Source organism: Staurois parvus, unplaced genomic scaffold (assembly GCF_062004578.1).
Source record: "Staurois parvus isolate SC_StPar_1 unplaced genomic scaffold, SC_StPar_1.0 ptg001041l, whole genome shotgun sequence".
In the NCBI taxonomy this organism is placed as follows: Eukaryota; Metazoa; Chordata; class Amphibia; order Anura; family Ranidae; genus Staurois; species Staurois parvus.
Genome location: NW_028318837.1, coordinates 126626 through 151516, shown reverse-complemented (window position 1 = coordinate 151516; position 24891 = coordinate 126626). Strand labels below are relative to the sequence as shown.

Genomic DNA, 24891 nt, shown 5'->3' with positions numbered 1-24891 from the left:
AAGTTTGGAGGACAATAAACTGGCCCTTTGTTTAGAAAGTCTGGAGACCCCTGCTCCATATGAAGGCTGTGAAATCACACAATGTATGATCAACATGTTACAGAACTATGAGGGGCTTCAAAATTATGGAGAAACAATGTAACAGTTTGGAGTCTATGTAGAAAAATTTGCTGAACACACAGCTCCAATGAAGCATGCCATATTCTGTGAAATATAGTTATCTCCTATCACCATAAGCGCCATCTAGTGGCCATAATGTGTTCAATTTTTTAAACAAAATAAAATGGATTACAGCCACTTGGTGGCGCTTACATTCATAGGAGATAAATATATTAGGGCAAAATCCAATGTTCTTAAAATATTTTCTCTTGTGGTCCATGAACAGAATGGAATCAGGTTCAACTGCCGTTATATTATACGGGAGTGACATCACCGCTCTCCAGATATAAGTTATATTATACAGGAGTGACATCACCGCTCTCCAGATATAAGATATATTATACAGGAGTGACATCACCGCTCTCCAGATATAAGATATATTATACGGGAGTGACATCACCGCTCTCCAGATATAAGATATATTATACAGGAGTGACATCACCGCTCTCCAAATATAAGATATATTATACGGGAGTGACATCACCGCTCTCCAGATATAAGATATATCATACGGGAGTGACATCACCGCTCTCCAGATATAAGATATATTATATGGGAGTGACATCACCGCTCTCCAGATATAAGATATATTATACAGGAATGACATCACCGCTCTCCAGATATAAGAAATATTATATAGGAGTGACATCACCACTCTCCAGATATAAGATATATTATAGAGGAGTGACATCACCGCTCTCCAGATATAAGATATATTATACAGGAGTGACATCACCGCTCTCCAGATATAAGATATATTATACGGGAGTGACATCACCGCTCTCCAGATATAAGATATATTATACAGGAGTGACATCACCGCTCTCCAGATATAAGTTATATTATACGGGAGTGACATCACCGCTCTCCAGATATAAGATATATTATACAGGAGTGACATCACCGCTCTCCAGATATAAGATATATTATACGGGAGTGACATCACCGCTCTCCAGATATAAGATATATTATACAGGGGTGACATCACCGCTCTCCAGATATAAGATATATTATACAGGAGTGACATCACCTCTCTCCAAATATAAGATATATTATACGGGAGTGACATCACCGCTCTCCAGATATAAGATATATTATACAGGAGTGACATCACCGCTCTCCAGATATAAGATATATTATACAGGAGTGACATCACCGCTCTCCAGATATGTTATATTATACGGGAGTGACATCACCGCTCTCCAGATATAAGTTATATTATACGGGAGTGACATCACCGCTCTCCAGATATAAGTTATACAGGAGTGACATCACCGCTCTCCAAATATAAGATATATTATACGGGAGTGACATCACCGCTCTCCAGATATAAGTTATATTATACGGGAGTGACATCACCGCTCTCCGGATATAAGATATATTATACAGGAGTGACATCACCGCTCTCCAGATATAAGATATATTATACGGGAGTGACATCACCGCTCTCCAGATATGATATATTATACAGGAGTGACATCACCGCTCTCCAGATATAAGATATATTATACAGGAATGACATCACCGCCCTCCAGATATAAGATATATTATACGGGAGTGACATCACCGCTCTCCAGATATAAGATATATTATATGGGAGTGACATCACCGCTCTCCAGATATAAGTCCATATACCATGGAGGTGTACCATGCCGTGTACAGATCTCTGTATTATCCATACAATGGGAGTTCGGTTACATAACGCAGCTTCTGCAGGCGGTGTGGGATGCGGATTGGTTGGAGGTGGACTGTAGCAGCTCCTCCATTCTTCCTCCTAGAAGCTGCATTATGCTAGACTGTAGCAGCTGTGCTCAGCCCCTGTACGGAGGAGAGGGGGTCCGTCATCCTCTCTGGGAGGGTCTATTGTCACTCCAGTACAGCAGCTCAGCCTGTTCTTCCATTACATCTGAGGACACTGCAGCTGCCACAACAATGACACAAAGACACCAGTGACATTCCTCAACCCCCTGCATCCCACCGATCCCCACCGATCCCCACCGATCCCCCCGGATCCATGGACCACACAGCGGCCAGCCAAAGGAGATAAAGGACAGGTGAGCCATCCATGGAATAGGATGTGTATTGGGGGCTGCGGCACACAGCCAGGGACCTACCTATCCACCTAGAGCATCGATACATTGGTGTGTGCACCAGACATGGATTGTTCCTGTGTATGTGTTGTGTATATATATATATATATATATATATAGAGAGAGAGAGAGATAGTATATTAGACATACATATGTCTGTATCCATCATTCTAGCCCATATAACATCCATATATTCTGCAGTGATTTATCTAGGTGTGTGTCTCTATATTACCACACCATGACATAACATGGAGATACTTGTTTTGTTATATATTGTGAATAGAATAAACACAGACCCCCCCTCCCCTCCCCCGTACTACATTGTGATGGTATATGTCTATGTATAGAATGTCTATATGCAGCAATATACATAACAATATATAAATGTATGTATTCATCCTGTTCTATTATCTATCTATCTATCCGTTATATACAGTATCTATTCTATTCTTTTATGTGAATATAATACACACAGATACTTCAATACTAGCACTTTGATGTTCTATGTCTATGTATATAAACTATCTTTCTATTTATCTATGTATCTAACTATCTAGCTATCATTCATTCATTTCTTTATTATCAATATCTATCTATCTATCTATCTATCTATCTATCTATCTATCTATCTATCTATCTATCTATCTATCTATCTATCATCTATCTATCTATCTATCCATTATATATTCTTTTATGTGAATAGAATACACACAGATACTTCTATACTAGCACTTTGATGTTCTATGTCTATGTATCTATCATCTATTTTTCTTATCCATTTATCTATCCACTATCCATCTATCATTAGATAAAATCTATCTATCTATCCATTATCTATCTATCTATCTGTCTATCTATCTATCTATCTATCTATAAGCATCCATTCATAGCTCTCTATACATATGTACTGTATGTATCCCATGGTATCCATCTGTGTTGTCCTCTTGGAGTCATTCTCCTGGACATTTTCTGGCATTTATATCTCCGGCTTGGTATGAATAGATTCTGCAGTTTTGGTGATATTCTATTCCTGTAGAGATACATTTTCAGCGTCAGACGTTCATTCATAAAGGGCCGAGGGGGGGAAGGGAGGCTCTGACATGATATTCACGGTTTATTCCACCCGGGTCCCGGCTCCGATGGAGTCCTTCCAGTTTAATTACATTTGATAGAGACGCAGAACAAGATTTGGAGGTAATAAGATTTGTTTAAGGTTACGGCAGGCGACGACGGCTGCATTCTGATTGGTTGATTGGATTGTGAGCGGAGCGATATATTCATGAATGAGGCAGAACCTTCAAGAGAGTCTATAATCTTTCTGCATTAGGCCCGGGATAAGTGTCATGGCGGCGGCGCTGTGATTTACACTGTGCGGTGACCTCGGCTCCTATTATAATCCCCCAACACCAGTCCCGCTACCTTCATCCTGGCCGCAGGAAGCAGAGCAATAAAAATGGCTGTTTAGGCCCAACAATCCCTCCATCATATAAAGCCATGGATGCGCTGGCGCTGTAGACCGAACCGCCATTATTCGCCACACTGTTTTCACTTATGGGTCGTATGTAAGCAAAAAAAAAAGAAATCTTCCCACATAAGACAAGCATTTCAGTTTTAGGATATCACTTCAGTCAGCTATAGCATTATATATGGTCCAATTAGACCCTGCACACCAGCAGAAATTTAATATCAGGCTGGCAGCAGAAGTGCTCACCATAGCTGGGTATGAAAGGAGAAATGCAATGTTATGACATAAAATCTAGGTCAGCATCTCCTCTTTCTGTTGCTGCAAAAGTTTCCTGTGTCATAGATAAATTTTTGCAGGCTCAGAAAATGTAGTCTCACTCTGCTGGATGAATTAGACACACAGGGACTATTTACTGTTCATCAATTCAAACTGCCTGTAAATTCATTCTGTGCAAAATTGAATGTTCTCGGGCTATATTCTCTGCGGGTTGAATGTTATTCATCGAAATAAAGAAGTCTGAATGGGGAAAATACTGCACTATGGCCACTAGATGGCTCTGAGTATCACAAGGAATAGGTAAGCTCCTCAGCTCCATCTAGTGGCCATAATGTGGTATTTTCCCTATTTTTACCAGTACTTATATAGTGCCATTACACTTCGCTTTACATATATATTGTACATTCACATCAGTCCCTAACCCTCAAGGGGTGTACAATCTAAGGTCCCTAACTCACATTCATACATGCATGTACTAAGGGCAATTTAGACAGGAGCCAATTCACCTCTCAGCATGTGTTTGGAGTGTGGGAGGAAACTGGAATACCAGAGGAAACCCACACAGGCACAGGGAGAACATGCAAACTCCGGGCAGGCGTTGCTGTGTTTGGGATTCGAACCAACAACCCTAATACTGCCAGGTGGAAGTGCTAACCACTTAGCCACTGTGCTGCTCATTATTTTCTTTCCATAGATACAATTCTACCTGCAAACAATACAGCCTGAGAACATGCACACGAGCAAACTTCCTTGTGTCCATTTGGCACCACGGAGCCATGTGACACAACATTTTACACACCATGTTACACAGTCATCCTCCTTGTTTCTGAAGCTTTACTAAGAATATTAAGCCACATCATTAATGACACATACGAATGTATTTATAAAACATTTTGCATAGCTAGTCATCCATTGAAACTGCATGTCATCGTTCTGTGCAAATGGGACAAAATTGAATATTCTCTGGCTATATTCTCTGCGGTTCAAATGTATGAATGGGGGAAAAAATACCGCATTATGGCCACTAGATGGCTCTGAGAATCACAGGAAATACGTATGCTCCTCAGCTCCATCTAATGGTCATAATGTGTTTTTTTTTCCCCATTCACACTGTTTTCTTCCAATGGATAACATTCAATCTGCACAGAAAATACAATTAGAACATTCAATTTCGCCCCATTGGCACAGAATTTAAATGCAGTTTCGATGGATGAAAATTTCTGAAAAATATGCCGCTAGATGAACATTTATAACCCCCTGATCCTTATTGTCATAGGCTCTCTACACACATGAAATGCTCCAGAGCCAATTTGCACAGCTTGGAGGATTTACAGATGATTGCACATTGCAGCATTCCTCTAAATCGCCGCCCGTTATAGATGGATAATTATCGTCGTGGGTGCGGTGCTGGAAGACGCAGGTCAGGAGCCACTTCCCGGAGGTCTCCCCTTCATTATCGCCAGAGAAGGAAGGCCGTATGGTAGTGAGGCAGATGGCTCATCTATGTCCGCGCCTCGTTAGCAGAAAGTCACATGGTGTTGTCATGCGTTGCCCGCCGCTGTTTTCCTTGGCAAATTCCACGAGCTTCGCTGTCTAGAAACATTTTACTGAGCGTCCACAATAACAGACGCAGAGGGCCAAATAATGTGTACGATGTTATAATATGCAACTTAGTATCTTATAACAATGTATCAATAATTATATACAGTATACAGTATTATATAGTTACCAGGGGTGGACTGACAACTCATGGGGCCCCTGGGCAATAGGGGATCATGGGGCCCGTGTCCTTGCCCAAACTCAAAAAAGCCTATGAAAAAGGTACCAGGGGCATCTCATGGGGCCCCCTACTGACCCCGGGCCCTCAGGCAGTGCCCGAGTTTCCAAATGGTCAGTCTGCCCCTGATAGTTACATAGTTAAGACGGCCATACATCTGTAGATGTTCAGACAAGAATATTTCTAAGAAAAGTTATACGAAAATTCCTTGAACATTCGATGAATGGATCAATGGCATTTGAATATTGTTTTTTGCTTTTAACATTCGACTTTAAAATGAATGTTATTTCTGAACGATAACCACATACGCTGGCCGAAAATTCGTTTGATCGAGAAACATTTTCCTTACTGCCCCTTTGAATTTTCCCGTCACTGCTGTCGAAAAGGAACAACAATTTGACCCCCCACTAACCATTAGAAAATTAAACAAAAATTATTGAACAAAAATCTGTACGTGTATAGCCAGCTTTAGTCTGAGTCCAGGCTCACACTAATGCCGTCTGGAATTTGCAGTATCTTCTGTGCGAATTCCGCACCGCATCAGAATCGCACCCCATTCATGCGAACCGCTGCAGGTGTGTATATTAAGTGAACAAAACCCCAAAAGCGGTCCACAAAACGCAGTGCAATGTGCAGAATTGGATCGCATAGGTGGGAATTCCACACCGCATCAGAATCGTACCCCATTCATGCAAACCGCTGCGGGTGTGTATGTTAAGTTAACAACACCCCGAAAGCGGTCCTCAAAATGCAATGCGATGTGCAGAATCAGATTGCATAGGTGTGAATACTCATGCGATCCGATTATAGTGCAGACCAAAAAAAAGGGTCCTGCACCTTTTTGGTGCGGTGTGATTAGAGCCATACAAAATGTATGGCTCCAATTGCACCGCAAACAAATCGCATGTGATATGCACAGGAATGTGGTGTGGTTCCTGTGCAAATCACATGCAATATACCGCACTGCAACCCAGGCTTACTGAAAAAAGACAAAAGTCCATCCAGTTAAACCCAAATACAAAAAAAAAGTTAGACTCTTACACCCACAGTTGATACAGAGAAAGGCAAAAAACCCCAGCAAACCACGATCCAATTTGCTCCTGCAGGGAAAAATTTTTTTCCGGATGCCCCCGAGAGGCAATCAGATATTCCCTGGATCAACTTTACCTATAAATGTTATATCCAGTTATACTGTGTGTTATAATATACTATAAAATAGCATATAATAATACATCCAGTATATAGTATCATAATTCAATGTAACAATAATAATATATACAGTGTTACAATATACCATACAATATCATATAATAGTAATATCTATAATATGTATTATTGATTAATCTATCTATTGCCATTAGGGGGCAGCACAGTGGCTAAATGGTTAGCACTTCTGCCTGACAGTACTAGGGTCATTGGTTTGAATCCCAACCACAGCATCGCCTGCCTGGAGTTTGCATGTTGTCCCTGTGTGGGTTTCCTTTGGGTACTCCGGTTTCCTCCAAAGACATGCTGGTAGGTGAATTGGCTCCTATCTAAATTGGCCCTAGTATGTGTATGTATGAATGTGAGTTAGGGACCTTATATTGTAAGCTTCTTGAGGGTTAGGGACCTTAGATTGTAAGCTTCTTGAGGGTTAGGGACCTTAGATTGTACACCCCTTGAGGGTTAGGGACTGATGTTAACGTACAATATATATGTAAAGCGCGGAGTAAATTGATGGCGCTATATAAGTACCTGAAATAATAATTATCCATATCTATCTAACAATAATAATATATACAGTGTTGCAATATCATATAATAATATATCCAGTATATAGTATCCTATAACAATGTAATAATAATATATACAGTGGTATAATATACTGTACAATATCATATAAAACAATCATTCCAGTGACATATAGAATCATATAAAATGTTAAAATAATAATATATATGTTGTTATAATATACAATATAATAATAATATACCCAGTGTTGTAAAATAGTATCATATAATAGTAACAACAATAATATATCCAGTGTTCTACACATAAGAAATAACGTGTCCAATGAAATCCTTACAATGTAAACATGTCCGCAGAGGCACAATCAATACTGCAGTGGCAGAAGCAGATAGAGGTCCATAGAGACTGAAGAGGAATGACACAACCAGAACGGTCCACAGAGAGAAAATTATCCACGTAGTAACACTGGGATCAAGATATTCTGAGTCGGTAGGGTGCTAAGGAAAGAAGTTGGGAGGTTGGGGGTAATTTATACAAATTGTGGAAAAAAAATTTATCGGGGGGGGGGGGGGATGTAATATAATATTATACTGATAGATTTTATATATGTAATATATCTATCGATCTATTATCTATCTATCTCTGTCTCTTTACTATGTATCTATCCGTGTATATATATATTTGTTATCTATCACTATCTATATATCTATCCATTTATCGATCTATTATCTATCTATCTATCTATCTATCTATCTATCTATCTATCTAACAATTTATCTATCTATTATTAGTTGCACTATCTATATATCTATCCATTTATCTATCTATCTATCTATCTATCTATCTATCTATCTATCTATCTATCTATCTATCTATCTATCTATCTATCTATCCATTTATCTATCTATCTATCTATCTATCTATCTATCTATCTATCTATCTATCTATCTATCATCTATCTATCTATCTATCTATCTATCTCTGTCTCTTTACTATGTATCTATCCGTGTATATATATATATTTATCATCTATCTATCTATCTATCTATCTCTATCTATTGATCTATTATCAGATGCACTATCTATATATCTATTATCTATCTCTCGCTCTATCAACTATATGTCTATTATTTGTCTGTATATATATATAAAGAAAGAGAGAGAGAGGTGATAGAAAGAGAGATAGATATGGATTGATCATGGAGATAGACAGATAAATAGATTAGATAGATGATAGATAGATAGATAGATAGATAGATAGATAGATAGATAGATAGATAGATAGATAGATAGATGATATGGATCGATAATGCCAATAGAAAGATATATAAATAGATAGATATTAGATGGAGATTTCTTTTGTTTTGTTAATATTATATAATTATATAAATTAGCTTGCATTATAGCTAAACTCCCAGCAGACACAAACATCACCAACAAATGTCATTATACAGTATTAAAAAATAAAACCGAATAAATGTATTTAAATGCAGTATGTGTAAGTATCTGAATCTGTCCTGTCACCCCCTGTACAGCCCCACTCAGACTGGGAGTGAGAGAGGCCGAACTAGAAGCCAATCAGGTGTGCTGCATGCACATGTGCTGACAGGCGGAGAAAGCAGAGTGGGCTCATCAGCGTTCTGCTGCTCCTTCATTGTCCAATCAGCAAGCTGAGGGTGTGTTCCTGCACAGGCAGTGCTGGTAATTGGACCTGACTCTACCTCCTGGATCACAGAACTGTCTAGACAGATTTACAAATGCTTTGTCAGACAAAGCAGCGCCCATGTGATTAGTGGCCTGACTGGAGTTCAGCTTCAAAAAATAAAAAATCTGAACAAATAAACCTAAAACAACCCAAGCATATAAATGTCAACAATCGATACAGGTGTAATAATAACATAACATATAATGATGTAATGAAAACAATCATAGGAAAATAAATACAAATGAACAGTATACTTTGCAGACATTATTATTGGTCGCCATGTCAGGAAGGCACTCCGAGGCAGGGGCGGACTGACAACTCATGGGGCCCCCGGGCAATAGGGGATCATGGGGCCCCTGTGTTCTCACCCACACTCAAACCACACCCAGAAAATCCTAAGAAAGGTACCAGGGGCATCTCATGGGGCCCCCTACTGACCCTGGGCCCTCAGGCAGTGCCTGAGTACCCCAATGGTCAGTTCACCCCTGCTCTGAGGATGAGGATATCAGCAGCCAGAGGGATCTGTCAGGACAACCAGGTGTGGGTCAGGGGCGGACTGACAACTCATGGGGCCCCCGGGCAATAGGGGATCATGGGGCCCCTGAGTCCTTGCCCAAACTCAAAAAAGCCTATGAAAATGGTACCAGGGTCATCTCATGGGGCCCCCTACTGACCCCGGGCCCTTGGGCGGTGCCCAAGTTTCCAAATGGTCAGCCCTCCCCTGGTGTGGGTATATTCAGGGAGGCATTTGGTGCTCCCCCCCCACCCATCCCCAGCTGGCCGCGTCCCCGCAGTCAGTTTAAACATAAATGTTGGCTGGAGTGAAAGCTTTTTACATCTCAGAAATCTGCTTACAGTCGATAAATGTAATTACGGCGGAGCCGGCGAGTTGTTGAGGATTTCACGTGCTGCTGTTCCGGAGATCTCACCCTAATCGTCTCCCGGGATTATGGAAGGATGCGTCTGTTCTCGGCTCATTAATGGATGTACATCGCCAGTGACGTGCAGCCATGACATCTGCCTTGTGTCTGCTTTACTGGGGGGAGACCAGGATGGAATCCATCCTCTTCTACAATCAACAATGAGATATTTCACAGGAATGTTTGTTGTTTCATTGTGAATTGTTCATAAAGGGTCAGTCCATCCTAAACTGGTATTTCAGTTAAATGGCGGGAAGTTTGGGCTGATCCAAAGTAATATCTTCCTGCCAGGGGCGGACTGACCATTTGGAAACTCGGGCACTGCCTGAGGGCCCGGGGTCAGTAGGGGGCCCCATGAGATGCCCCTGGTACCTTTTTAATAGGCTTTTTTGAGTTTGGGCAAGGACACAGGGGCCCCATGATCCCCTATTGCCCGGGGGCCCCATGAGTTGTCAGTCCGCCCCTGCTTCCTGCTGTAGTCCCCTGACTTTATTTCTTTTCACCGGGCAGTTTTGGGTGTCCCCACTGACCTTTGTGTGTCCCCACGTCTCCTACTACATTCTACATAAGATAAATCCAGCAAAGATGATAGGAACCCCTCATAATGGGCACAGCGGGTGTACAGACCCGGGAACTCAGCACAGGGGTGGTGGGAATCCCTCATAATGAGCACAGAAGGTGTACAGACCTCGGAACTCAGCACTGAGGTGGTGAGAATCCCTCATAATGGGCACAGCAGGTATACAGGCCCAGGAACTCAGCACAGGGGTGGTGGGAATCCCTCATAATGGGCACAGAAGGTGTACAGACCCCGGAACTCAGCACAGGGATGGTGGGAACCCCTCATAATGGGCACAGAAGGTGTACAGACCCAGGAACTCAGCACAGAGATGGTGGGAACCCCTTATAATGGGCACATAAGATGTACAGGCCTGGGAACTCAGTACAGGAATGGTGGGAACCCCTCATAATGAGCACAGAAGGTGTACAGACCCAGGAACTCAGCACAGGGATGGTGGGAACCCCTCATAATGAGTACAGGGGCTGCACTGACACAGGAGTTCAACACACGGATAATGGGCACAGCAGGTTTGAGGACCCATGAACTCGGGGCAGGGATGTTGAGAACCCCACATAATGGGCACAGCAGGTGTACAGACCTGGAAACTCAGTACAGGAATGGTGGGAACCCCTCATAATGAGCACAGAAGGTGTACAGACCCAGGAACTCAGCACAGGGATGTTGAGAACCCCTCATAATGGCACAGCAGCTGTACAGACCTGGAAATTAAGCACAGGGATGGTGGGAACCCCTCATAATGTTCACATCAGGTGTACAGGCCTGGGTACTCAGCACAGGGATGGTGGGAACCCTCATAATGGGCACAGCAGATGTACACACCTGGGAGCTCAGCACAGGGGTCTCACCAGTAGAATTCCTCAGAGAAAGAACAGATTGCCAGAGGTTCACATCTCTATCCTGCAGAGAGGTCAGCAATGACATCCTCCATGTTTCTATGATGATGGGTTCCTCTGGGAAAACCCAGCAGAGCCCTTTTGCTCCTTTTACAGAATCTGACTTTCAGCCCCTTCTCTATGGCCAAGCCAGGAAAAGAAGCTATTTTCCCATAATGCAGCAGCAGTTACTCCACTCTGTGCCAGTGTGAGGGTGTCAGGTCTCCATGTCATTTGTTGTGTTTATAATAAATAAATGTCCATCTCTTGAATCATAGTTCTTCTTTACCCTCCAGATTTTGGTGGATCTGATGAGAGCAGAAGATTTGGTGTTGATCTGAGTCTGAGGCACCCAACATACAATCATGAGCTTCTCCTCGCTGCTGTCGCGGGGAGCGGCAGACATCCTGGAGGAGCTGCAAGCTTTGACAGCCAAGACAATGGAGAAGGTGGAGGTGACAAAACAGTACGAAGTCATCCGAGAGCTGGGCAAGGGGACATATGGGAGAGTGGACCTGGTCATCCACAAGGTCAGAGGTGAGGAATTATGAGAGATATTCATACCTGGGGATCAGTATGACACCTTCTGGGGGCAGGATGGTTTATGATGGTCATGGGGACAGCTGCTGTCCATGTGTATGAAAGTTCTTTTATTCAGACCATGATATAGCTAGCAGTGGTCAATCCAACTGAACTTAAACAAGACCAATTGATGGTGGCCTGCTACCAATGCTGGGAAAAAACTCCTTTAGGACCCAAGGCAAAAGTGTGCCCTTTCCCCATAGCTGTGATCTACTTCAGCCAAAGCACCCAAGGTGGCCACCAGGGGCGGACTGACAACTCATGGGGCGCCCGGGCAATAGGGGATCATGGGGCCCCTGTGTCCTTGCCCACACTCAAAGCACACCCAAAAAAAGCCTATAAAAAGGTACCAGGGGCATTTCATGGGGCCCCCTACTGACCCCGGGCCCTCGGTCAGTGCCCGAGTGCTCGAATAGTCAGTCCGCCCCTGGTGGCCACTTCTTTTGCCTACTCCTTGGCCCAACTCTGCTAACTACTACTAGCTGCTTCAAGGTTTTGTCATATGGACCAAAACTGCTAGAAATAGAGGATGAATATGATGGAAATGTACTGTACATATAGAAGAAGCCATTTTAGATATCTCCTTTGAAAATGCTTATGTAGCGCTTACCCCTGCAGGAACCACTGGGAATGACGTGTTCTCTGTTCTGCCCTGACACTTTAAGCTGCTCGGACCCCACTGGCACACTTGTGTAATATAAAGGTTGGGAGGCTACCACTCTATAATAATGCACAGAAGGTAGGCCACAAGCTACTGGATGGTGGATTAAACTGATGTATTATGGCAATACAGTTAAACAATGCATACATCCATAAACAGACAATTGAACAGGTTTAAAGATGCTGCACTAGTGAATGTGTACACTGAAGATAGCAATGAACTGAAGAGAAGTGATGCTAAACCGCGTTATAAACAAACAGGGTGCAAACAGGGTTATGAGTATTGGTATGAATTAACGCAGGAATAAAGGTCCTCATGTGTACACTATGCATACAGCCCCAAAAATAGGTGGGCATATGCATTTCTGACAAAGGGGTGCCCCTGGAGGTGACTGCAAAGAACCTGGTTCTTAATTGCCAGTGTTGGCCAGCTTTCATTGAGGCCCTTCTGTAAGGTGGTGCATGTGTAGCTGTCACTTTAAGAGTGTGCAACGGATGGCTAGTGGGCTACTAAACAAGAAGCAGTCTCTAATGCATAAATTGTGTCAGTGTTGAGATAAGCACAGATGGTTCAGCTCACCCCTCTTGGTGCACAGGACTCCAGTCCAGATCAGTTGGCATCTGCTGTCTTCATATACCCAGGACCTGGGGACTCTCAGCTCTGGTCCTCGCAAGGCACAGTCTATCAGCTCTGGTCCTTGCAAGGCACCGTCTCTCAGCTCTGGTCCTTGCGAGGCACCGTCTCTCATCTCTGGTCCTTGCAAGGCACAGTCTCACAGCTCTGGTCCTTGCAAGGCACAGTCTCACGGCTCTGGTCCTTGCAAGGCACAGTCTCACAGCTCTGGTCCTCAGAAGATGCAGTTTCTCAGCTCTGATCACACGTAACACAAGTCTTAGTCTTCTGATACCTGTTTAGGTTAGGTCTCGGTTGCTCAAGCCCTCAGGCATTGTCTCTCTTTCTCTCTCTCTCTGAAGTGGGCAGACAGACACCAGCAACAGGTCCACTCTCTTGCTCCCCATGCAAGACTGTCCAGATCTCCGGAAAATTGCCCAGGAAACTGCTGTCCACTCCTTCTGTGGGCTGAGAATCCTCGGTATTAAAGTCTAAAGCTCCATTAGCCTCCATTGACTTGTATTGTACTATGCTAGCAAGTTCTCTCCCTGCCTGACTGGCTCAAACACTGCTTTTACCAGGCGGGAGGGAGAAGCAAGCGCAAGTGGGGTAAAGTGGGCAGATACACCCACTTCACAGCTGCAGCTCACATGCCTGCTATGTTTACACAGAGCCCAGTGCTCTGACAGAGTGTACCAGGGAGGCCCACAGGGCAGAGGATCATGCACCTGGTGGTTATCCGGCTACACTCTCTCCCCCATCAAAGAACCTTTGTTCCCCCAAAGGAGGGACTGAGTCCAGTAACATATAAATGTTCATAACCTGGCAAAAGCTTTTAAAGTACAATGGGAGGCAAAATTAGGTTAGCAAACATATAAAAACAAACATGTGGCATTTAAATATGCAAGGAAACCTCCCAACCAGGAGAGGACTGACCATTTTGAAACTCGGGCACTGCCTGAGGGCCCTGGGTCCGTAGGGGGCACCATGAGATGCCCCTGGTACCTTTTTCATGGGCTTTTTTGAGTTTGGGCAAGGACACAGGGGCCCCATGATCTCCTATTGCCAGAGGGCCAATGAGTTGTCAGTCCGCCCCTGCTCCCAACATTGGTCAGAGGGAGAGGGGTTGCCTTGACCATATACCACTGATACTGGTAGGGTCCACCAAGGTTTGTCAGGGTGTGAGCCAGAGTCGCCCTTCACTTAAACTGGAGTAGGGAGGGTTGGCATTTGGTGAGATGTGGTGGGTGAATGAGCAGGGCAGAAAATCACAGCTGGTGGGCACCGGGTTACACTTGCTCACTGGCTGTCACGCTGATTCTCTGGCTTCTTTCATATTTGAACGACTGACCTGGGGCAAGCATTCAAATTAGGAGTTCAGATTTCACTAATGTCGTTCCATGTGAGTAACTCAGAGAGCTTAGAAGTGAGACAAAGTCAGATACAGAGCATTTTCAGCAGGAGGTCAACAATGGCAGTTTTCTTTAAACTGTATCTAAAACCAAAACTTTCATTTTATTTTTGGATGTAGAGATTCTTTCTCTTTTTTTGTCCCAATCATCATTGTTTCTGATAAAGGAAGTGATGGGGAATACAAAAATGTACACATTTTACAAATCTTTTAATGGGGTCCACTGTTTTGGTGACAACTATATAGGAGGAGATTTCTACACACTTTGGGAGATTTCCTTTCATGTCCTGTTGTTCTCTGGGAAAGGGAGTGGACTAATATGTCCCCAGTGGGAGAACAAAAAAAAATGACTGCACATAAGTCCTACACAGGTAGAATGTATTTTTCATAAAGTCTTTGCCCATCTTGCAGGCACCAAGATGGCTCTGAAGTTCTTGCGGAAGAAGACAACAAAGCAGAAGAGTTTCCTGCAGGAATATTGCATCTCCCGCTACCTCTCTTCCTGCCCGTACATCATCGGCATGTATGACATTGCCTTTGAGACTGAAGAGTACTATGCCTTTGCCCAGGAGTACGCCGTGGCCGGAGATCTCTTCGATATTATTCCACCACAGGTTGGTGCCAAGAGAAAATAGACATCAAATGCTTTATGTGTGGTCTGATTTACTTCCCACATTGATCTGGTAACATGGAGAGGGTGCTGTGTAGTCACATGACTGCCCTACGTTCATATAAAACTGGTGAGCCATCATGGCCACCCACTGTGCTTTATTTTCCATGAGCCCTTGTTATTAGAACATGGAGATGTACTGCTCTGCCAGGGGTCAGTCAGTGAAAAACAAACTCCAGGACACCACCGCTGACACTATATGTGCAAAAATTTGGGTACACCCATATGACCCTGTTAGACATCCCATTCCAAAATCATAACCATTTACATGAAGTTGCCCCCCCCCCCCTCCTTTGTGGCTATAACAGTCTTCACTTTTCTGGGAAGGCTGTTACAGGATATTGGAGGGTGTGAATTTTATTGCACATTTTTTAGGTCAGGTACTGATGTTGGATGTGAAGACCTGAACCTCAAGTGGTGTTCCAATTCCTTTCAAATGTATTCAGTAGGGTTGGAGTCAGGACTGTGTGAAGGACACTTGAGTTCTTCCACATCAATCTGGTCAAACCATTTCTTTATGGAGCTGACTTTGTGCAAAGTCATGCTGGAAATGAAGTTTTTTCTTCAACTGTTACCCTGTCCTAAATGTCTTTGTATGATGTAGTATTAAAAGGGTCCTTCACTGGAACCACCTGAACTCATTTGATCCACATATTTCTAGCCATATATTTGATGTGATGGTAAGGTGAACATCATGTCTCGGTTTGGCAATAGAGTGTATTTAAATCATTAAAATGGGATAGTAAAATGTCCCTTGGCCAAAGGCTGTAGACCTTGCTGAAGATTCTTATCCATTTCCAGCAAGGCCACTTTTAACCAGAGCAAAGATGGAATTTCTCCTAGAACATTAGAACATCAGAATCCCACAGGACCCTGTGGACCATGTGACTTGGGATGTAAAGGCTCGCATCATGGACAGTTGATGCTCTGTTAGGCTTGAAAAACAGGGCCTTGAAGAACAGGGGCAGACAGATCAGGTACTGAAGGGCTTTTTAGTAGACCATTTATGCTGGGTGTGGGTTTAGGCTGAGGCTGAGACCCCTCCCATTGGCATGTAGACCCTATGAACTGCTCATTACTACAGAAGGTCAATGTTCATAATGTCCAAACTTTTCTCCCACTCTGTATTATTCAATTAATGATGGACAGTGGTGCTTCCTTCACCCTTGGCCACAGCCAGACTAGCTTCCTTCACTGGAACCACCTGAACTCATTTGATCCACATATTTCTAGCCATATATTTGATGTGATGGTAAGGTGAACATCACGTCTCGGTTTGGCAGTATAGTGTAGTTAAATCATTAAAATGGGATAGTAAAATGTCCCTTGGCCAAAGGCTGTAGACCTTGCTGGAGATTCTTATTCATTTCTAGCAAGGCCACTTTTAACCAGAGCAAAGATGGAATTTCTCCTAGAACATCAGGATCCCACAGGACCCTTTGGACCATGTGACTTGGGATGTAAAGGCTCGCATCATGGACAGTTGATGCTCTGTGAGACTTGAAAAACAGGGCCTTGAAGAACAGGGGCAGACAGATCAGGCCTTTTAGTGGACCATTTATGCTGGGTATGGGTTTAGGCTGAGGCTGAGACCAATCCCATTGGCATGTAGACCCTATGAACTGCTCATTACTACAGAAGGTCAAAGTTCATGATGTCCAAACTTTTCTCCCACTCTGTATTATTCAATTAACTCTGTATTATTCAATTAATGATGCTTCCTTCACCCTTGGCCAGACTAGCGCTGATGCCATCGGTGCTATTTGGACTGGAAGTCTGACTCCATTTGCATCTAATGAACTATGATATAATTTAGGGCATGAGAAAGGCCAATTCTCACCCTTGCACTTGGGCAGAATGTAAATGGAGGGTTCTCATAAAGGGACCCTTTGTTGACTATGTCTGCAGTGTAGAAGACCCTGTGTCATTAAATGGTATCTACTCTAGGCACTTCATAAACGAAACCTGTCATTCACCTGTCAAGAGCTGGCCCATGGCCTCCCACCCCTTGCACATCACTATTGGTCAGCCACGTTGCTCTTCCTGATTATGGGCCATTAGCAAGATGTGGGAGGAGAGCAGAATGTGCAAAAGACCACCAGGTTTAGATCATGAAGATGGGTGGAGGTACCTGCTGGCACCCCAAAGCTTTTCACCTATTCATTTTTTAATTTAGCAAGAGAACAAGTGCATCAAAACAGTTCTGGTCCCTCACCCAGTCAGGAGATATACTCCCTTTAGTGTGTCTATTTCTGGATGAGTACTTCATGTTAAACTCCTGGTGGAGCTTTTCCACCAATGTGAGATTCCTCCAGTACTTTATCTGTTGGTGTCACTTTGCATTAAACCAAAATCTTCAAACTGTATTACAATGAAGCCTATGTTATTTCTTTCTTGTGGATATTTTGCTTCATCTTTTCAGGTTGGACTTTCTGAACACACGACAAAACGCTGTATCTACCAAGTTGCACTGGCCTTGGATTACCTACACAACCGCAAGCTTGTCCACCGCGACATCAAACCTGAAAACATCCTCATCTTTGACAAAGAGTGCCGAAAGGTTAAACTCTCTGATTTCGGCATGACTAGGATTGCGGGGACAACTGAGAAGCGGGTGAGCGGCACCATCCCATACACAGCACCAGAACTTTGTGAGACTTCCAAGCACAGCGGGTTTGTGGTGGAGTACAGCATCGACGTCTGGGCCTTCGGGGTCCTGCTCTTCTGTATGATGACCGGGAACTTCCCCTGGGAAAAGGCTTTGCACTTAGACTCTTTCTATTACGAATTCCTACAATGGCAAAAGTACAAAAACGCTAACGTGCCATCTCAGTGGCGTCGATTCACGCCTCACGCCCTGAAAATGTTCAGCAAGCTGCTCTCCATTGAGCCGGAGAAGAGGTGTGCCATTAAGGATATTCTCTGGTACTTTGGCAAGAATTGGCTGATTAGCAAGGAGGAGCCTCCGGTGGCTGATGCTAAAACCAACAACGACGTCTACGTCCACGTCAAACCGCAAGGTCTTCCGTTCCTCAACGGCAACACTCTCGACAGCAATAAATCCGACACCAGCCCCAGTTTATCGTTCTCTTCGTGCAGCAGCTATGAGGATGTTCCAAAAGACAGCAATTCAAACATGTTAGTGTCAGCGCCCATTGAAATCTGCGTCTGAAAAACCTGCACCCAAAATAATACTTCAGTTACGGGTGGATGATGTCAGGCCAAATGACCCACTGACCTATGTGAGATCTCCGGAGCTTCCCAACTCCATCCATTATAAGGCATCTCATTGGCTCTGCTAGGTTTAAGTTTTTAAAAGGGCATCTGGGGTAGTGAGACCCATAGTGGATTGGGGAAGGGGCGGAGTTCAAGCAGATCCTCAAGAGATACAAGGTACCAGCCGGTGACTCTGCCCACCTCTATCTGCCCATAAATACCATATCTTTTCTGGGTAGAGGGATCCTTTAACTGTGGAAGTTTTCGCACCTCCCAGCAAATCGATCTGCTTGTGTGAGCGCACCGCGCAAATCTTCACCTTTACAATTGTTGCAGCCTTGAGCCAAGAAAGCAAAAATATTTATTAGTGTTAAGATGAAGTGTATTGTTTCTGTGTTAAGTCTTATTTATTTCCTGTGCTGTCTGTCCATTTGCGTGTCCCTGTAAGACATATCATTCATTTTCACAAATATAATTATTTATTTAAGTAGAGCCGGCGGCTGGTGCATTTATATCTGGTTCAGAATGCAATAAAATGTACACTATTTTTTTTTAACTGGTCAAATAACTATAGTAATAATTACAACAATAATGATATTATTAACAATAATGGTGATAATAACAATAATAATATTATTATACAGTATTTATAAAGCGCCAATAGTTCGCTCAGCGCTGTACATTACAAAGGGGGACAGAACATGTGACAGAACAATACCAATACAATGCAAAACATGAGGGGATTGAGGGCCCTGATCTTTCGAGCTTACAATCTAGGAGGGAGGGGATGGTGGCACAGGAGGAGATAGCTGTGGGGGGTGGAGTGGTAGGAAGAGTGGAGGAGGTCGGAAAGTTAGCAAGGGGTGGGGTAGGCTTCCCTGAAGAGATGGGTTTTCAGGGTGTGTCTAAAGGAGAGGAGAGTAGGTGATAGTCTGATGGGTTGGGGCAGGGAGTTCCAGAGGATGGGTGACACCCTGGAGAAGTCCTGGAGGCGGGCATGGGAGGAGGAAGAAGGAGGTCTTGTGAGGAGCGGAGTGTGCGTGCTGGGCGGTACTTGGATATTAGGTCAGTGATGTAGTTCGGGGCAGTATGGTGGACAGCTTTGTACGTCAGTGTTAGGATTTTGAATTTGATCCGTTGGGCAATCGGAAGCCAGTGGAGGGATTGGCAGAGGGGGGTGGCGGAAACGGAGCGGTTGGAAAGGTGAATGAGTCTGGCAGCCGTATTCAGGATGGACTGAAGCGGGGATAGCCAGCGGCGAGGCAGGCCAGTGAGGAGGGAGTTGCAGTAGTTGAGTTGTGATATGATGAGGGAGTGGATGAGCTGTTTAGTGGTTTCTAATAATAATAAAAATAATAATAATAATATGTCTTCAAAAAAGAGGTGTGCACCTACGGTGGGTATTGAAGGACTCTGCATGTGAAGGGAAAAACCCCCTGCAGGACTTTAGTGAGCCACCAACCTAGAATATGGATTCAATATACTATAATTGTTTATTTAAGTAGAGCCAGTGAATGGTTTCTTCTTATCTGGTCCCAAATGCAATAAAATTTATATTATTTTTTAATCGGTCAAATAATAAAAAATAAAAAGCATAACAACAACGACAGTAACAATAGCAATGATAATAATAATAAGATTAATAATATAATTATTATTTTAATAATAACCTGTCTTTAAGAAAGAGGTGTGCGCATACGATGCGCAAAGAAGGACTCTCGGAGTGGCAGCACCTCCTTCAACACCTTATGAGCCACCAACCTGAATCAAGGGTTCACATTCATAACTATTTATCTAAGCAGAGCCTGTGGCTGTTTTGCTTTTATCTGGTCTTGAATGCAATACAATGAAAAAAATTTTTTTAGGTGGTCAAACAACAAAAACAATAATCATAACAACAACAATTATAGTATGTAAATATTATAATATTAGTGAAATAATAATAATAAAAATAATAATACTATTGTTATTATTTTTGTTATAGCAACAATAATAATAACAACAATAATAATATTATTAATAATAGAATTATTATTAATGTTATTATTATTATTGTTATTGGTGGTGGTAGTAGTAGTATTAATATTATTATTTTCTTTGAAGACATGTTATTATTATTATTATATTTATTATTCTTATCATCATTATTATTATTATTTTTATATTACTGTTATTATTATTATTAATAATAATAATATTAAAAATGGTATTCTTCTTCTTAATAATAATAATACTATTCAACTTATTATTATTACCATTGTTATTATTATAATTAATGACAATTATAATAACAATAATATGAATGTGCCTTCAGAGAAAGAGCTGTGGGCTCTGCATGTGAGTGGTAGCACCCCTTGCTGGACCATAGTGAGCCACCGACCTGGAACAGGGATTCTGCCAGAGAAGTTGGGACACCTGCCCTGTGTACCTGTGCAGGTAAAACTCCAGAGAAGTGAGCTGGGTCAGTATGAAGAGGATACACAGGTAAGAAGAACTTCCTGACACATGCCATCTGAGCTGATGGACCCGGTGCCCCTCACGGTACCAGAAATATTCATGTCGGTAAATCATGACCACCTGCTAAGGGTGGGTTGTGACCACCAGGATACCTTTCTCACAGTTACTGTTGACGCTCAGCTTTGCGGCCATCATCTCTCCAGCCCGTCACTCTTCCCTGACCATTCATTTATATTTCCAGGAACTTTAACATGCAATACTGGATTAGGAAGTTAATTGTATCAAGAGCCTGAGACATTCACCAACATCACCCCTGCCCCCCCACCCGAGAGAACCTTCCGTTACCATTGCCCTCCCACTCGAGAGAACCTTCCATTACCATTGCCTCCCCACCCGAGAGAACCTTCCATTACCATTGCCCCCCCCCCACCCCAGAGAACCTTCCATTACCATTGTCCCCCACCTGAGAGAACCTTCCATTACCATTGCCTCCCCACCCAAGAGGACCTTCCATTACCATTGCCCCCCACCCGAGAGGACCTTCCATTACCATTGCCTCCCCACCCCAGAGAACCTTAAATTACCATTGCCTCCCCACCCGAGAGAACCTTCCATTACCTTTGCCCCCCCACTCGAGAGCACCTTCCATTACCATTGCCCCTCACCCAAGAGAACCTTCCATTATCATTGCCCCCCCACCCGAATGAACCTTCCATTACCATTGCTTCCCCACCTGAGAGAACCTTCCATCACCATTGCCCCCCCCCCACTCGAGAGAACTTTCCATTACCATTGCCTCCCCACCCCACCCAAGAGAACCTTCCATTACCATTGCCCCCCCCCACCCGAGAGAACATTCCATTACCATTGCCCCCCACCCAAGAGAACCTTCCATTACAATTCCCCCCACCACCCGAAAGAACCTTCCATTACCATTGCCCCCCCACCCGAGAGAACCTTCCATTACCATTGCCCCCCGACCCAACAGAACCTTCCATTAGCATTGCCACTCCACCCAAGAGAACCCTCCATTACCATTGCCTCCGCACCCGAGAGAACCTTCCATTACCATTGCCCCCCACTCAAGAGAACCTTCCATTACCATTGCCCATCCACCCGATAGAACCTTCCATTACCATTGCTCCCCACCCTAGAGAACCTTCCATTACCATCCCCCACCCAAGAGAACCTTCCATTACCACTGCCCCCCCACCCAAGAGAACCTTCCATTACCATTGCCCCCCCGCTCGAGAGAACCTTCCATTACCATTGCCCCCCGACCCAACAGAACCTTCCATTAGCATTGCCACTCCACCCAAGAGAACCCTCCATTACCATTGCCTCCCCACCCGAGAGAACCTTCCATTACCATTGCCCCCCACTCAAGAGAACCTTCCATTACCATTGCCCATCCACCCGATAGAACCTTCCATTACCATTGCTCCCCAACCTAGAGAACCTTCCATTACCATCCCCCACCCAAGAGAACCTTCCATTACCACTGCCCCCCCACCCAAGAGAACCTTCCATTACCATTGCCCCCCCGCTCGAGAGAACCTTCCATTACCATTGCCCCCCCACCTGAGAGAACCTTCCATTACCATTGCCCCCCATACACCGCCTTCCCCACCAGATGAGAGAGAGAAAGACACTCACCTTCACAGCTCTGGACATCCTTGGGAATGAGAGTCGGACTCTGCATATACCATCAAGCAGCCAATAGCCTGTTTCAGATCCCACCTGCTCCCCATGCCACCTGTGTCCCTTCTTCAGTCTCTTCTTCCAGGGGGCAGCACTGCCCCCCTGAAAAATGCCATCCTAGGCAAATGCCTTGTTCTAAATGAACCCCTGGTGCGGTTGAATATTTAGTAATTCCCCCCCCCCCCCCAGTGTTTAGGGACTGGCAGGTAATAGAAGTGTGGGGCAGTCTTTGCATTCTGCATATTGGACATTAGGTGTCACTGCAGCACAGAGCAGGACTGCAGCAGCTACAGCACCTGATGGCCCTGACAGCAGATTAGGGGAAGCAGCACAGATGGGGAACTTGGGGAGTTTTCAGTGATCAGGATACCTGTAAGGAGGACTGAGGGGATTCCAGGCCTGATGCTCAGTAATAGTACGCAGAGCTGCAAGCGGAGCAGTGTTCACTGGATGGACAGCATTGATTTTGCAGGTAAACTGTTTACAGGATTTTATTTACTTATTGGATCAGAGTTCTGCTCTGTGGACGGGAGGGGGCTCCACTGTCGTCAAGTATTGCAGCTTCTATACAGACATGTCATTGCAATTCAGTTATTAATACACAATAAGGGGAATATTCAGCAGAAATTCAAAGGGGAGGGAGCAAGACTGGGCCCCCCCAATGACAGCAATGGATCTTGTCAATGCCGTAGTACCCATGTCCTGCGTCAATATTAACCGATAGCTGAAATATTACAATTCCTTATAAAGTGGTCTGATTGCTGAACTAAATGCTCATTCATTTCCCTGAATTCCCGCTGTTGTCTCTGCCTGTTACAGCTCGAGGGTCACAATCTGTTTATTTTACCATGATCACCCCAAATTCTGACCTACGCTGGGTAGGTCTGCCATTCAAAATCATAGAGCCACATATTGCATACCTGGCCTGCCCCTCCGCCAGTCTCCCCATTAGTGCCTGCCTTGCCCCATTAGTGTCCACCTAGCCCTCTGTTTGTCCCCTTAGCGCCATGTGTGCGAAAAATGTTGGAGAATCTCTCCTAGGCTCCATCCTGACCATTCATGGAAATAATTTATGTACTCCTTTATTGGTGGTCTTGATGCTGAGCTGTATACAAGTCTTTTTATTTGTCTTTTAAAAGCAAGGCCTGGGGCCTGAATCCGGCCCACCAGGCCATTTCATGTGGCCTTTGCACCTCTACTACAGCTGTGGCACCCCCCCTTGTCTCAGCAGCAGAGAAGAGGACAGAACTCTTCCACCAGATCCTGTGCTTCTCTACGCAGCTTCAGAGAGGCTCATCTCTGCCCCCCCCCCAGCAGTCAGCGGCAGAGAAGAGGACAAAGCTCTTCCACCAGAGCCTGTGCTTCTCTATGCTATGCAGCTGCAGAGAGGCTCAACTCTGCCCCCCCCCCCCCCCCCAGCAGTCAGCAGCAGAGAGGAGGACAGAGCTCTTCCACCAGATCCTGTGCTTCTCTATGCTATGCAGCTGCAGAGAGGCTCAACTCTGCCCCCCCCCCCCCCAGCAGCCAGCAGCAGAGAAGAGGACAGAGCTCTTCCATCAGATCCTGTGTTTCTCTATGCAGCCGCAGAGAGGCTCATCTCTACCCCCCAGCAGTCAGAAGCAGAGAAGAGGACAGTACTCCTCCACCAAATCCTGGGTTTCTCTATGCAGCTGCAGAGAGGCTCATCTGCCCCGTCCCGTCTCAGCAGCCAGCAGCAAAGTGGACAGAACTTATCCTTAAGATCCTGTGTCTCTCTGTGCAGCCACGGCACACCCTCATCTCAGCATTTAGCAGCCCTCCTCTGGTCCTCCTCCAGATCCTGCACTTTCTGCTTCCAGCTTCTTCCCAGCGGCAGCACAAGGTAAGGGGGGGATGCACTGTGTCGTAACGGAGGGTGGGGGACTCTTGACTTCTGATGGTGGGGGTGGGCTCTTAACATCTGATGCAAGGGGGAGAAGGGTGCTCTGGAATTTTAATCTTACAGATACAACCGGCCCATTGAG

General features: G+C 44.3%; 1 protein-coding gene across 1 annotated transcript; it reads left to right on the top strand.

Annotated features, from left to right (window-relative positions):
• Positions 1–1945: 1945 nt before the first annotated feature.
• Positions 1946–19222, top strand: LOC149440975 (serine/threonine-protein kinase SBK1-like). Its single transcript, XM_089657908.1, has 4 exons — positions 1946–2213; positions 11875–12115; positions 15256–15458; positions 17937–19222. Exons 2-4 carry the CDS (start codon positions 11944–11946, stop codon positions 18684–18686), a joined length of 1125 nt encoding a protein of 374 aa, XP_089514034.1. The 5' UTR covers positions 1946–2213; positions 11875–11943; the 3' UTR covers positions 18687–19222.
• Positions 19223–24891: the final 5669 nt, after the last annotated feature.